This window comes from Salmo trutta, chromosome 13 (assembly GCF_901001165.1).
Source record: "Salmo trutta chromosome 13, fSalTru1.1, whole genome shotgun sequence".
NCBI lineage: Eukaryota > Metazoa > Chordata > Actinopteri > Salmoniformes > Salmonidae > Salmo > Salmo trutta.
In genome coordinates this window covers 89,176,637-89,192,362 of record NC_042969.1, presented here as the reverse complement: position 1 = coordinate 89,192,362, position 15,726 = coordinate 89,176,637, and the positions used below count along the sequence as shown (strand labels likewise).

The 15,726-nt window shown below is 45.3% G+C and overlaps 2 protein-coding genes across 2 annotated transcripts; both read right to left on the bottom strand.

Annotated features, from left to right (window-relative positions):
• Nucleotides 1–12,627: 12,627 nt before the first annotated feature.
• Nucleotides 12,628–13,852, bottom strand: LOC115206882 (histidine-rich glycoprotein-like). The gene is made up of 2 exons (XM_029774057.1): nt 13,331–13,852; nt 12,628–12,825 (listed from the first exon to the last, which is right to left on the bottom strand). The coding sequence occupies exons 1-2, from the start codon at nt 13,850–13,852 to the stop codon at nt 12,628–12,630; spliced, it is 720 nt and encodes a 239-aa protein (XP_029629917.1).
• Nucleotides 13,853–14,323: 471 nt separating this feature from the next.
• On the bottom strand, nt 14,324–15,205 carry LOC115206881 (histidine-rich glycoprotein-like). Its single transcript, XM_029774056.1, has one exon. It carries the CDS (start codon nt 15,203–15,205, stop codon nt 14,324–14,326), a length of 882 nt encoding a protein of 293 aa, XP_029629916.1.
• Nucleotides 15,206–15,726: the final 521 nt, after the last annotated feature.

The following is a 15,726-nucleotide window of genomic DNA, read 5'->3' as shown; positions in this document are numbered from 1 at the left end:
GAGAGGAACATGGACATGGTGTCTGGTGTCTGGATGGAGAGGAACATGGACATGCTGTCTGGATGGAGAGGAACATGGACATGGGGTCTGGATGGAGAGGAACATGGACATGGTGTCTGGTGTCTGGTGTCTGGATGGAGAGGAACATGGACATGGTGTCTGGATGGAGAGGAACATGGACATGGTGTCTGGTGTTTGGATGGAGAGGCTCATGGACATGGTGTCTGGTGTCTGGATGGAGAGGAACATGGACATGCTGTCTGGATGGAGAGGAACATGGACATGGGGTCTGGATGGAGAGGAACATGGACATGGTGTCTGGTGTTTGGATGGAGAGGCTCATGGACATGGTGTCTGGATGGAGAGGGTCATGGACATGGTGTCTGGTGTCTGGGTGGAGAGGGTCATGGACATGGTGTCTGGATGGAGTGGTTCATGGACATGGTGTCTGGATGGAGAGGTTCATGGACATGGTGTCTGGATGGAGAGGAACATGGACATGGTGTCTGGATGGAGAGGGTCATGGACATGGTGTCTGGATGGAGAGGGTCATGGACATGGTGTCTGGATGGAGAGGGTCATGGACATGGTGTCTGGTGTCTGGATGGAGAGGAACATGGACATGGTGTCTGGATGGAGAGAGTCATGGACATGGTGTCTGGATGGAGAGGAACATAGACATGGTGTCTGGATGGAGAGGGTCATGGACATGGTGTCTGGTGTCTGGATGGAGAGGAACATGGACATGGTTGACAGATGGGTTTCTGCTAACACTCTGCTGGGCTGTTCTGACAAAATGTTCTCTCAATTGTCCAAATAATACTCACAACTGTTTGAGCAAAGATTATGTTGTAATAATCTGTGGCTATTTGAGTTGATTCTCAGCAACTGTGTTGACTTTCAATATCTAACAGACTGTCTTCCGGTGGGTTCAGACATGGACCTAAATATCCTTCTCATGCACGTACAGATATCTGATATAGATATAGATATATACATATAGATATCTGATATAGATATAGATATATAGATATCTGATATAGATATAGATATATACATATAGATATCTGATATAGATATATACATACAGATTTCTGATATAGATATAGATGTATACATATAGATATCTGATATAGATATAGATATATAGATATCTGATATAGATATAGATATATACATACAGATATCTGATATAGATATATACATACAGATTTCTGATATTGATATATACATATAGAAAACTAATATAGATATAGATATATACATATACATATACATATCTGATATAGATATATAGATATCTGATATAGATATATACATACAGATTTCTGATATAGATATAGATGTATACATATAGATATCTGATATAGATATAGATATATAGATATCTGATATAGATATAGATATATACATACAGATATCTGATATAGATATATACATACAGATTTCTGATATTGATATATACATATAGAAAACTAATATAGATATAGATATATACATATACATATACATATCTGATATAGATATATAGATATCTGATATAGATATATACATACAGATATCTGATATAGATTTTTATTTATTTATTTCACCTTTATTTAACCAGGTAGGCAAGTTGAGAACAAGTTCTCATTTACAATTGCGACCTGGCCAAGATAAAGCAAAGCAGTTCGACAACATACAAAAACACAGAGTTACACATGGAGTAAAACAACATACAATCAATGATGCAGTAGAAAAAATAAGACTATATACAATTTGAGCAAATGATTTGAGATAAGGGAGGTAAAGGTAAAAAAGGCCATGGTGGCAAAGTAAATAAAGTATAGCAAGTAAAACACTGGAATGGTAGATTTGTAGTTTGAAGAAAGTTCAAAGTTAATATATAAATAATATGGTGCAAAGGAGCAAAATAAATAAAATAAATACAGTAGGGGAAGAGGTAATAGTTTGGGCTAAATTATAGATGGGCTATGTACAGGTGTAGTGATCTGGGAGCTGCTCTGATAGCTGGTGCTTAAAGCTAGTGAGGGAGATAAGCGTTTCCAGTTTCAGAGATTTTTGTAGTTCGTTCCAGTCATTGGCAGCAGAGAACTGGAAGGAGAGACGACCAAAGGAGGAGTTGGCTTTAGGGGTGACCAGAGAGATATACCTGCTGGAGCGCGTGCTACAGGTGGGTGCTGCTATGGTGACCAGTGAGCGGAGATAAGGGGGGACTTTACCTAGCTGGGTCTTGTAGATGACCTGGAGCCAATGTGTTTGGCGACGATTATGAAGCGAAGGCCAGCCAACGAGAGCGTACAGGTCGCAGTGGTGGGTAGTATATGGGGCTTTGGTGACAAAACGGATGGCACTGTGATAGACTGCATCCAGCTTGTTGAGTAGGGTATTGGAGGCTATTTTGTAAATGACATCGCCGAAGTCAAGGATTGGTAGGATGGTCAGTTTTACGAGGGTATGTTTGGCAGCATGAGTGAAGGATGCTTTGTTGCGAAATAGGAAGCCAATTCTAGATTTAACTTTGGATTGGAGATGATTGATGTGAGTCTGGAAGGAGAGTTTACAGTCTAACCAGACACCTAGGTATTTGTAGTTGTCCACAAATTCTAAGTTAGAACCGTCCAGAGAAGTGATGCTGGACAGGCGGGCAGGTGCAGGCAGCGATCGGTTGAAGAGCATGCATTTAGTTTTAGTTGGAGACCACGGAAGGAGAGTTGAATGGCATTGAAGCTCGTCTGGAGGGTTGTTAACACAGTGTCCAAAGAAGGGCCAGAAGTGTACAGAATGGTGTCGTCTGCGTAGAGGTGGATCAGAGATTCACCAGCAGCAAGAGCGACATCATTGATGTATACAGAGAAAAGTGTTGGCCGAAGAATTGAACCCTGTGGTACCCCCATAGAGACTGCCAGAGGTCCGGACAGCAGGCCCTCCGATTTGACACACTGAACTCTGTCAGAGAAGTAGTTGGTGAACCAGGCGACGCAATCGTTTGAGAAACCAAGGCTACTGAGTCTGCCGATGATATAGATATATACATACAGATATCTGATATAGATATATACATATAGAAATCCAATATAGATATAGATATATAGATATAGATATATACACATATATAAATGTAATATAGATATAGATATATACATACAGATATCTGATATAGTTATGTACCTATAGATATCTGATATAGATATATAGAAATCTAATATAGGTATAGATATAGACATATAGATATAGATATATACACATATAGAAATCTAATATAGATATAGATATATACATACAGATATCTGAAATAGATATATACCTATAGATTTCTGATATAGATATATACATATAGATATCTGATATAGATATAGATATATACATACAGATATCTGAAATAGATATATACCTATAGATATCTGTCACGTCCTGACCAGTAAAGGGGTTATTTGTTATTGTAGTTTGGTCAGGATGTGGCAGGTGGTGTTTGTTTAATGTGGTTCTGGGTTTGTTGGGCTATGTATTTATGTAAGAGGGGTGTTTGTTTTATGTGTTCCGAGGTTTTTGGGTATTGTTCTATGTAGAAAACTAATATAGATATAGATATATACCTATAGATATCTGATATAGATATATACATACAGATATCTGATATAGATATATACATACAGATATCTGATATAGATATATACATATAGATATCTGATATAGATATATACATATACATATAGATATCTGATATCGATATAGATATATACATATAGATATCTGATATAGATATATACATATAGATATCTGATATAGATATATACATATAGATATCTGATATAGATATAGATATATACATGTAGATATCTGATATAGATATAGATATATACATGTAGATATCTGCACAAACAATTATGCTCCATCTCAGTCTTGACATAACGCTGTGTTCACCCCCGACCCACACATCACACCAGATCCTGTTATTTTTAGCTTCTTTCATTTGACTCCTCAGCCCAGTTCCTGGAGGGCTCAGTCTGTCTGTCTCTCTGTGTCTGTCTCTCTTTGTATGTGTATCTGTGTCTGTCTCTCTCTGTAAGTCTCTGTCTGCATCCGTGTCAGTCTGTGTCTGTATGTGTCTGCATGTGTCAGGGTTTAAAACTGAAGCCATCTTGTCCAGGTCCCAGAGGGTAGACCCACAAATGAGGACACAGAGCGAGACAGAGAAAAAGCGACAGAGAGAGAAAGAGAGAGAGAGAGAGAGCGAGAGACACACACACAGAGAAAAAGAGCGAGACAGATCCACCAAATAATCCTAAAGAGGGCCCATGTGCATCTGCTGAAGAATCCTCCCAACATTCTCTGGGGCTCCTCTCTGTGCTCAAGAGCAGGCTGGGAAAGATTTGGCCTGCTTCATTGGGTAGTACAGTAGTATCTTCTCTCCACTCCTCTCCACTCCTCTCCTCTCCATTCCTCTCCTCATCTCCTCTCCTCTCAATTCCTCTCCTCTCCTCTCCACTCCTCTCCTCTCCATTCCTCTCCTCATCTCCTCTCCTCTCAATTCCTCTCCTCTCCACTCCTCTCCTCTCCTCTCCACTCCTCTCCTCATCTCCGCTTCTCCTTTCTCCTCTCCCCTCCTCTCTCCTCCTCTCTCTTCTCCTCTCTCCTCCCTTCTCCTCTCTCACCCTGGAGCTTGACTTTGTTACTCCCCAACACACCTGTATGTACAAACATCTGGACACACCTACACATTCAAGGGTTTTTCTTAATTCTACATTATAGAATAATAGTGAAGACATCAAAACTATGAAATAACCCATATGGAATCATGTAGCAACCAAAAAAGTGTTAAACAAATCATGCAACTACAGTTATGACACTGCTGAATGACAGCAGTTCTGTTGAGGGTCATAAGCATGTCATGTGTCGTTATAGAGTGTGTGCAGACACCTTAAGTAAAGTTACATTAATTTGACGTGTGGAAACACAGATGTATTTACATTTGTTTTTTAATATATAAAATAATATTCATGCGAACAACTTGACAAAACAGTAAAGTATTACCTATACAGTAAAGTATTACCTATACAGTAAAGTATTACCTATACAGTAAAGCATAACCTAAACAGTAAAGTACTACATAAGAGTAAAATATTACCTATACAGTACAGCATTACCTAAACAGTAAAGTATTATCTAACAGTAAAGTTATATCTATACAGTAAAGTATTACCTAACAGTAAAGTTTTACCTGTACAGTAAAGTATTACCTGTAAAATAACGTATTACATATACAATAAAGAATTACATATACAATAAAGTATTACCTAACAGTAAAGTATTACATAAACAGTAAAGCATTACCTAAACAGTAAAGTATTACATAAACAGTAAAGTATTACATAAACAGAAAAGTATTACCTATAAAGTAAAGTATTACCAAAACAGTAAAGTATAACCAATATAGTAAATCATTACCTAAATATGTAAAGTATTACCAAAACAGTAAAATATTACCTGTACAATAAAGTGTTACCTATACAGTAAAGCATTGCCTATACAGTAAAGTATTACCTAACAGTAAAGTATTACCTATACAGTAAAGTATTACCTAACAGTAAAGTATTCCCTATACAGTAAAGTATTACCTAACAGTAAAGTATTACCTATACAATAAAGTATTACCTAAACAGTAAAGTATTACCTAACAGTAAAGTATTACCTAAACAGTAAAGTATTACCTAACAGTAAAGTATTACCTATACAGTAAAGTATTACCTATACAGTAAAGTATTACCAAAACAGTAAAGTATAACCAATATAGTAAAACATTACCTAAATATGTAAAGTATTACCAAAACAATGAAGTTGTACCAAAACAGTAAAGTATTACCTGTACAATAAAGTATTACCTATATAGTAAAGTATTGCCTATACAGTAAGGTATTACCTAACAGTAAAGTATTACCTGTACAATAAAGTATTACCTATATAGTAAAGTATTGCCTATACAGTAAGGTATTACCTAACAGTAAAGTATTACCTATACAGTAAAGTATTACCTATACAGTAAAGTACTACATAAACAGTAAAGTATTACATAAACAGTAAAGTGTTACTAATATAGTAAAGTATTACATAAACAGTAAAGTACTACCTATACAGTAAAGTGTTACCTATACAGTAAAGTGTTACCTATACATTAAAGTATTACCTAAACAGTAAAGTATTACCCATACTTTTAATCGAATAAAATTAATAAAGTCTTATTAATATTATTGCTGTCAAATGATAAAAAATGTAATTGACCTAACTCGCCCGATTTTGCTGCAGTTTTTCGCATTTAATCACAAATTCTGAGTTTACTCAAAATGAGCTGTAATTGACATTTTTTCATCCAAAAATCATTCCAGGAAAATTGTGCACTAAAATTGCAAAATGTTAACTCGAGTTAACTGAATGAGTAAGACAGCCCAAATTAATATGCATTGACTCTAAACTCATTTGTATTCTAATGTAAACATTTTTTTTGTCACAAGGCTGATTTATCTTGCGATATGTTCTCTTTTATGTTTCTGCATGCACATGGACCTCGGTTGGTCGACAAAAAAACTCAAGAACACTTGTGTTCCTTACAGTACAGCAGAGTGCATTGAAGAGTCTCCTTGTAGGCTTTCTAGCCTAGTTCCAACTTTAATTTAGCCTGTGTAGCATGTTTGGTATGTCTGTAATAACCAGAGCTCAGTGGATTGACTGACCAACCCTGCCGATCGTTTCTATTGGGACCTTCAAAGGCTTGTTGAGAGAGAAGTGGAACACAGCACACTATTCCCAACTTCACAGAACATCAAAGACTTCAGTATCAGGTTGTTGTTCTCTCTCTTTCTCTCTCCCACTCTCTCTATTTTTCTTTGCCTCTCTCTCTCTCCTCGCTCTCTCTCTCTCTCTCTCTCTCTCTCTCTCTCTCTCTCTCTCCCACTCTTTCTATTTTTCTATTTTTCTCTGCCTCTCTCTCTGTCTCTCTCTCTCTCTCTCTCTATTTCTCTTTGCCTCTCTCTCTCTATTTATCCATTTCTCTCTGCCTCTCGCTCTCTCTCTCTTCCTCTATTTCTCTATGCCTCTCTCTCTCTCTCTCTCTCTCTCTCTCTCTCTCGCTCTGCCTCTGCATCTCTCCATCTCTCTGTCTCCCTCTGAGTCTCTGCCCCTCTCTCTTTTAATTTGTATCTCTGCCTCTTTCTTTCTTTCTCTTTCTCTCTTCCCCTCCCCATGTCTCTCTCTCTTCCCCTCCCCATGTCTCTCTTCCCCTCCCCGTGTCTCTCTCTCTTCCCCTCCCCATGTCTCTCTTCCCCTCCCCGTGTCTCTCTCTCTTCCCCTCCCCGTCTCTCTCTTCCCCTCCCCGTCTCTCTTCACCTCCCGTGTCTCTCTTCTTTCTCCCCGTCTCTCTCTCTTCCCCTCCCCATGTCTCTCTTCCCCTCCCCGTCTCTCTCTCTTCCCCTCCCTGTGTCTCTCTCTCTTCCCCTCCCCGTGTCTCTCTCTCTTCCCCTCCCTGTGTCTCTCTATCTTCCCCTCCCCGTGTCTCTCTCTCTTCCCCTCCCCGTCTCTCTCTTCCCCTCCCCGTCTCTCTCTCTCTTCCCCTCCCCGTCTGTCTCTCTCTTCCCCTCCCCGTCTCTCTCTTCCCCTCCCTGTGTCTCTCTCTCTTCCCCTCCCCGTGTCTCTCTCTCTTCCCCTCCCCGTCTCTCTCTCTCTTCCCCTCCCCGTCTCTCTCTTCCCCTCCCCGTCTCTCTCTCTCTTCCCCTCCCCGTCTCTCTCTCTCTTCCCCTCCCCGTGTCTCTCTCTCTTCCCCTCCCTGTGTCTCTCTCTCTTCCCCTCCCCGTCTCTCTCTTCCCCTCCCGTCTCTCTCTTCCCCTCCCCGTCTCTCTCTCTCTTCCCCTCCCCGTCTCTCTCTCCCCTCCCCGTGTCTCTCTCTCTTCCCCTCCCCGTCTCTCTCTCTCTTCCCCTCCCCGTCTCTCTCTTCCCCTCCCTGTGTCTCTCTCTCTTCCCCTCCCCGTGTCTCTCTCTCTCTTCCCCTCCCCGTCTCTCTCTCTCTTCCCCTCCCCGTCTCTCTCTTCCCCTCCCCGTCTCTCTCTCTCTTCCCCTCCCCGTCTCTCTCTTCCCCTCCCCATGTCTCTCTCTCTTCCCCTCCCTGTCTCTCTCTCTTCCCCTCCCCGTCTCTCTCTTCCCCTCCCCGTCTCTCTCTTCCCCTCCCCGTCTCTCTCTCTTCCCCTCCCTGTGTCTCTCTCTCTTCCCCTCCCCGTCCTCTCTCTCTCTCTCCTCCCCATGTCTCTCTCTCTTCCCTCCCCGTGTCTCTCTCTCTCTTCCCCTCCCCGTCTCTCTCTTCCCCTCCCCGTCTCTCTCTATTCCCTCCCTGTGTCTCTCTCTCTTCCCCTCCCTGTGTCTCTCTCTCTTCCCCTCCCCGTCTCTCTCTCTTCCTCTCCCCGTCTCTCTCTCTTCCCCTCCCTGTGTCTCTCTCTCTTCCCCTCCCCGTCTCTCTCTTCCCCTCCCCGTCTCTCTCTATTCCCCTCCCTGTGTCTCTCTCTCTTCCCCTCCCCGTGTCTCTCTCTTCCCCTCCCTGTGTCTCTCTATCTTCCCCTCCCCGTCTCTCTCTTCCCCTCCCCGTCTCTCTCTTCCCCTCCCCGTCTCTCTCTTCCCCTCCCCATGTCTCTCTTCCACTCCCTGTGTCTCTCTTCCCCTCCCCATGCCTCTCTTCCCCTCCCCATGTCTCTCTTCCCCTCCCCATGTCTCTCTTCCCCTCCCCATGTCTCTCTTCCCCTCCCCGTCTCTCTCTTCCCCTCCCCATGTCTCTCTTCCCCTCCCTGTGTCTCTCTTCCCCTCCCCATGCCTCTCTTCCCCTCCCCATGTCTCTCTTCCCCTCCCCATGTCTCTCTTCCCCTCCCATGTCTCTCTTCCCCTCCCCGTCTCTCTCTCTCTTCCCCTCCCCGTCTCTCTCTTCCCCTCCCCGTCTCTCTTCCCCTCCCCGTCTCTCTCTTCCCCTCCCCGTGTCTCTCTCTCTTCCCCTCCCCATGCCTCTCTTCCCCTCCCTGTGTCTCTCTCTCTTCCCCTCCCCGTCTCTCTCTTCCCCTCCCCATGCCTCTCTTCCCCTCCCCGTCTCTCTCTCTTCCCCTCCCCGTCTCTCTCTCTTCCCCTCCCTGTGTCTCTCTCTCTTCCCCTCCCTGTGTCTCTCTCTCTTCCCCTCCCCGTGTCTCTCTCTTCCCCTCCCTGTGTCTCTCTCTCTTCCCCTCCCCTTCTCTCTCTTCCCCTCCCCGTCTCTCTCTTCCCCTCCCCGTGCCTCTCTTCCCCTCCCCGTGTCTCTCTTCCCCTCCCTGTGTCTCTCTCTCTTCCTCTCCCCGTCTCTCTCTTCCCCTCCCTGTGTCTCTCTCTCTTCCCCTCCCCGTCTCTCTCTCTTCCCCTCCCCGTCTCTCTCTCTTCCCCTCCCCGTCTCTCTCTTCCCCTCCCCGTGCCTCTCTTCCCCTCCCCGTGTCTCTCTTCCCCTCCCTGTGTCTCTCTCTCTTCCTCTCCCCGTCTCTCTCTTCCCCTCCCTGTGTCTCTCTCTCTTCCCCTCCCCGTCTCTCTCTCTTCCCCTCCCCGTCTCTCTCTCTTCCTCTCCCCGTCTCTCTCTCTTCCCCTCCCCGTCTCTCTCTCTTCCCTCCCCGTCTCTCTCTCTTCCCCTCCCCGTCTCTCTCTCTTCCCCTCCCCGTGTCTCTCTCTCTTCCCCTCCCCGTGTCTCTCTCTCTTCCCCTCCCCGTGCCTCTCTTCCCCTCCCCGTGCCTCTCTTCCCCTCCCTGTGTCTCTCTTCCCCTCCCCGTGCCTCTCTTCCCCTCCCCGTGCCTCTCTTCCCCTCCCTGTGTCTCTCTTCCCCTCCCCATGTCTCTCTCTCTTCCCCTCCCCGTCTCTCTCTTCCCCTCCCCATGTCTCTCTCTCTTCCCCTCCCCATCTCTCTCTTCCCCTCCCCGTGTCTCTCTCTCTTCCCCTCCCTGTCTCTCTCTTCCCCTCCCCATGTCTCTCTCTCTTCCCCTCCCCATGTCTCTCTCTCTTCCCCTCCCCATGTCTCTCTCTCTTCCCCTCCCTGTCTCTCTCTTCCCCTCCCCATGTCTCTCTCTCTTCCCCTCCCCATGTCTCTCTCTCTTCCCCTCCCCGTGCCTCTCTTCCCCTCCCTGTCTCTCTCTTCCCCTCCCTGTGTCTCTCTTCCCTCCCCCGTCTCTCTCTTCCCCTCCCCATGTCTCTCCATGTCTCTCTTCCCCTCCCCGTCTCTCTCTCTTCCCCTCCCCGTCTCTCTCTCTCTTCCCCTCCCCGTGTCTCTCTCTCTTCCCCTCCCCGTGTCTCTCTCTCTTCCCCTCCCCGTGCCTCTCTTCCCCTCCCCGTGCCTCTCTTCCCCTCCCTGTGTCTCTCTCTTCCCCTCCCCGTGCCTCTCTCTTCCCCTCCCCGTGCCTCTCTTCCCCTCCCTGTGTCTCTCTTCCCCTCCCCATGTCTCTCTCTCTTCCTCCTCTTCCCCTCCTCGCTCTCTTCCCCTCCCCATGTCTCTCTCTCTTCCCCTCCCCATCTCTCTCTTCCCCTCCCTGTGTCTCTCTTCCCCTCCCCGTGTCTCTCTCTCTTCCCCTCCCTGTCTCTCTCTTCCCCTCCCCATGTCTCTCTCTCTTCCCCTCCCCATGTCTCTCTCTCTTCCCCTCCCCATGTCTCTCTCTCTTCCCCTCCCTGTCTCTCTCTCCCCTCCCCATGTCTCTCTCTCTTCCCCTCCCCATGTCTCTCTCTCTTCCCCTCCCCGTGCCTCTCTTCCCCTCCCTGTCTCTCTCTTCCCCTCCCTGTGTCTCTCTTCCCCTCCCCGTCTCTCTCTTCCCCTCCCCATGTCTCTCCATGTCTCTCTTCCCCTCCCCATGTCTCTCTTCCCCTCCCCGTCTCTCTCTTCCCCTCCCCGTCTCTCTCTTCCCCTCCCCGTCTCTCTCTTCCCCTCCCCATGTCTCTCTTCCCCTCCCCATGTCTCTCTTCCCCTCCCCATGTCTCTCTTCCCCTCCCCGTCTCTCTTCCCCTCCCCATGTCTCTCCATGTCTCTCTTCCCCTCCCCATGTCTCTCTTCCCCTCCCCGTCTCTCTCTTCCCCTCCCCATGTCTCTCTTCCCCTCCCCATGTCTCTCTTCCCCTCCCCATGTCTCTCATCCCCTCCCCATGTCTCTCATCCCCTCCCCGTCTCTCTCTTCCCCTCCCCATGTCTCTCTTCCCCTCCCCATGTCTCTCTTCCCCTCCCGATGTCTCTCTTTCCCCCTGTCCCTCTCTCTCAGCCTGATGGGCTAAGGATTAGGCCACTTCGTCACAGATGGTAGAAGACCATTTGTTTTTGTGTTTGTGTTTGTTTTCACTTACTGTCTAAAAACAAGTGTAAATCTGTTTATGCAGGCAAAACAGGCCTTTGTATTATTCAATTAAATAGGGTTTTAGCTTCACCTTAGTTTATACAAACCTGCCATCCTCGAAAGTGTTATTTTATCTACCCTCACAAAGTTTACCCACCGTCTCTACACCTTTATACTGTACCTGCCGCTTCCAGTGCCAAGTCTGAACCGATCTATGAATTAAAATAATGACTTATCACATCTGTTCAGATAGTTTTGTAGGTGAGATGGAGAGATCAATGTCAAACTGAGCAGCATGGATTAAATAGAGATGTATAGAGATGTGGTACTGTGTCCCAAATAGCAGCCTATTCCCCACATAGTGTACTACTATTGACCAGGGCTCTGGAACTATGTAGGAGGAAAAAGTGTGCCATGTGTGTGCCACGTCATTTTTTAACAGGCAGACTTTTTTTTATTGAAAAAAACCTTCACTGTCTGGAGTTGATGATGAAAGTGGCAATTCAAAATGGTGTCCCTCGTACCATCTCTGTTGAGTTACAGTCGATCGCATCACATTTGTATTATGCTCTACTCCACCACAGACACGGCCGTGGGGAGGGGAGGGGGGGGGGCGGGGTGAAAAAGTTTTGCCAAAAAACAGTGTTCCAGCAACGTCAAATGAGATTGTCCCCAGTCCTCACATGACTGAACCAACAAAGGTACTGAGGATGGGAAAGGAGTACTTCAGAATACTATTTATTTCTATATTATTATATATTTTGCTTTAGAAAACTGTTTATTTCTATATTATTATTATTTTTGCTTTAGAACACTGTTTATTTTTTATATTATTATATATATCTTTTTTTGTATCCAATTTAAATTCTGTCAAGCCACAGATGAAATTGGAGTTGGTTGTGAAGAGCATGTCCCTTTTCCTGGTCTCATTTATAGGTTATTAGGCTCCCAGCTCATTGGAAAGCAAATTAGACCCCTGCACAGAGTCATTTTTCTTCTGCCAATACAGGGCTGCAGCAAACCCCCTCTGCTCTTCAGCAAACCACTCGATGTAAATTACGTTGACATTTTGACATCCTGTAAATCAGTCAGGAAGAAGAGCTCGTTTTTTTTTTTTTTCAACTGTGTTTTATGTTGAAGTTGTTTGTGTGATATGGTAAACATTGGCACATACACACATAAGCACACAGTTCAGATGAATTGCTTTGGAAATAACCGCTAGAGAAGACTATTCCGGTCTTCAGCAAGATGAGCAGAGACCCAGAGCCAGAAGCAGACTATGATATGTGGTGGTACATGAAGAGGAACGGGATGTGGTGGTACATGAAGAGGAACGGGATGTGGTGGTACATGAAGAGAAACGATATGTGGTGGTACATGAAGAGGAACGGGATGTGGTGGTGGTACATGAAGAGGGACGATATGTGGTGGTACATGAAGAGGAAAGATATGTGGTCGTGGTACATGAAGAGAAACTATGTGGTGGTACATGAAGAGGAACGATATGTGGTCGTGGTACATGAAGAGGAACGATATGTGGTCGTGGTACATGAAGAGGAACGATATGTGGTCGTGGTACATGAAGAGGAACGATATGTGGTCGTGGTGGTACATGAAGAGGAACAATATGTGGTGGTGGTACATGAAGAGGGACGATATGTGGTGGTACATGAAGAGGAACAATATGTGGTCGTGGTACATGAATAGAAACTATGTGGTGGTACATGAAGAGGAACAATATGTCGTGGTACATGAAGAGGAACGATATGTGGTGGTGGTACATGAAGAGGAACGATATGTGGTGGTACATGAAGAGGAAAGATATGTGGTCGTGGTACATGAAGAGAAACTATGTGGTGGTACATGAAGAGGAACGATATGTGGTCGTGGTACATGAAGAGGAACGATATGTGGTGGTGGTACATGAAGAGGGACGATATGTGGTGGTACATGAAGAGGAAAGATATGTGGTCGTGGTACATGAAGAGAAACTATGTGGTGGTACATGAAGAGGAACGATTTGTGGTCGTGGTACATGAAGAGGAACGATATGTGGTCGTGGTACATGAAGAGGAACGATATGTGGTCGTGGTACATGAAGAGGAACGATATGTGGTCGTGGTGGTACATGAAGAGGAAAGATATGTGGTCGTGGTGGTACATGAAGAGGAAAGATATGTGGTCGTGGTGGTACATGAAGAGGAAAGATATATGGTGGTGGTGGTACATGAAGAGGAACGATATGTGGTGGTGGTACATGAAGAGGAACGATATTTGGTCGTGGTGGTACATGAAGAGGAACGATATGTGGTGGTGGTACATGAAGTGGAACAATATGTGGTCGTGGTACATGAAGAGGGACGATATGTGGTGGTACATGAAGAGGAACGATATGTGGTCGTGGTGGTACATGAAGAGGAACGATATGTGGTCGTGGTACATGAAGAGGCACGATATGTGGTCGTGGTACATGAAGAGGAACGATATGTGGTGGTGGTACATGAAGAGGAACGATATGTGGTCGTGCTACATGAAGAGGAACGATATGTGGTCGTGGTGGTACATGAAGAGGGACGATATGTGGTCGTGGTACATGAAGAGGCACGATATGTGGTGGTGGTACATGAAGAGGAAAGATATATGGTGGTGGTACATGAAGAGGAACGATATGTGGTGGTACATGAAGAGGAACGATATGTGGTGGTGGTACATGAAGAGGAACGGTATGTGGTGGTACATGAAGAGGAACAATATGTGGTGGTGGTACATGAAGAGGAAAGATATATGGTGGTGGTACATGAAGAGGAACGGTATGTGGTGGTACATGAAGAGGAACGATATGTGGTCGTGGTGGTACATGAAGAGGAACGATATGTGGTCGTGGTACATGAAGAGGCACGATATGTGGTCGTGGTACATGATGAGGAACGATATGTGGTGGTGGTACATGAAGAGGAACGATATGTGGTCGTGCTACATGAAGAGGAACGATATGTGGTCGTGGTGGTACATGAAGAGGGACGATATGTGGTCGTGGTACATGAAGAGGCACGATATGTGGTGGTGGTACATGAAGAGGAAAGATATATGGTGGTGGTACATGAAGAGGAACGATATGTGGTGGTACATGAAGAGGAACGATATGTGGTGGTGGTACATGAAGAGGAACGGTATGTGGTGGTACATGAAGAGGAACAATATGTGGTGGTGGTACATGAAGAGGAAAGATATATGGTGGTGGTACATGAAGAGGAACGGTATGTGGTGGTACATGAAGAGGAACGATATGTGGTGGTGGTACATGAAGAGGAACGATATGTGGTGGTACATGAAGAGGAACAATATGTGGTGGTGGTACATGAAGAGGAAAGATATATGGTGGTGGTACATGAAGAGGAACAATATGTGGTGGTGGTACATGAAGAGGAACGATATGTGGTGGTGGTACATGAAGAGGAACGATATGTGGTGGTACATGAAGAGGAACAATATGTGGTGGTGGTACATGAAGAGGAACGATATGTGGTGGTACATGAAGAGGCACGATATGTGGTGGTACATGAAGAGGAACGATATGTGGTGGTGGTACATGAAGAGGAACGATATGTGGTGGTACATGAAGAGGAACGATATGTGGTGGTGGTACATGAAGAGGAACGATATGTGGTGGTACATGAAGAGGATCGATATGTGGTGGTACATGAAGAGGATCGATATGTGGTGGTGGTACATGAAGAGGAACGGTATGTGGTCGTGGTACATGAAGAGGAACGATATGTGGTCGTGGTGGTACATGAAGAGGATCGATATGTGGTGGTGGTACATGAAGAGGAACGATATGTGGTCGTGGTGCATGCTAAAAAGCAACCAGATGAGACTACATCCACGAATGTCCAGATTGACTTTGATTTCGACTGTCAATCTGCGATAACAACGAACCATCGTTCTGTTGCCTGCGCGTTTTGTTGAGGAGGAAGGATGATCGTGACGATACAAGGAATGATAGGCTCTGATACGCATGCTAAAATGAGCCCAGGGGTACGTGGCATGGAGAGATGTCAGCATGAGTCAATGACGTGCTCCTCCCACCTGTGGTACAGGTCAGTCTCATTCCTACCTAACAACGACAGACGAAGTAAACAGATCATTGGGCACCCAGATGGGACTAGATTCAAAATAGCAATACGGAATAGAATAAGAAGGGTAAGAGAGAGAGAGAGATATCAAATGAGTTTGACTATCACACACACACACACACACACTACGAATGGACATTTCCATTGGATATGGTAGAAAGTGGAGGAGTGGGGTTAGAGACACTTTATCAGAATAGTTTTACCTTCTATATTAAGGTTGTCAGTCAGGGTCAGTGAAAA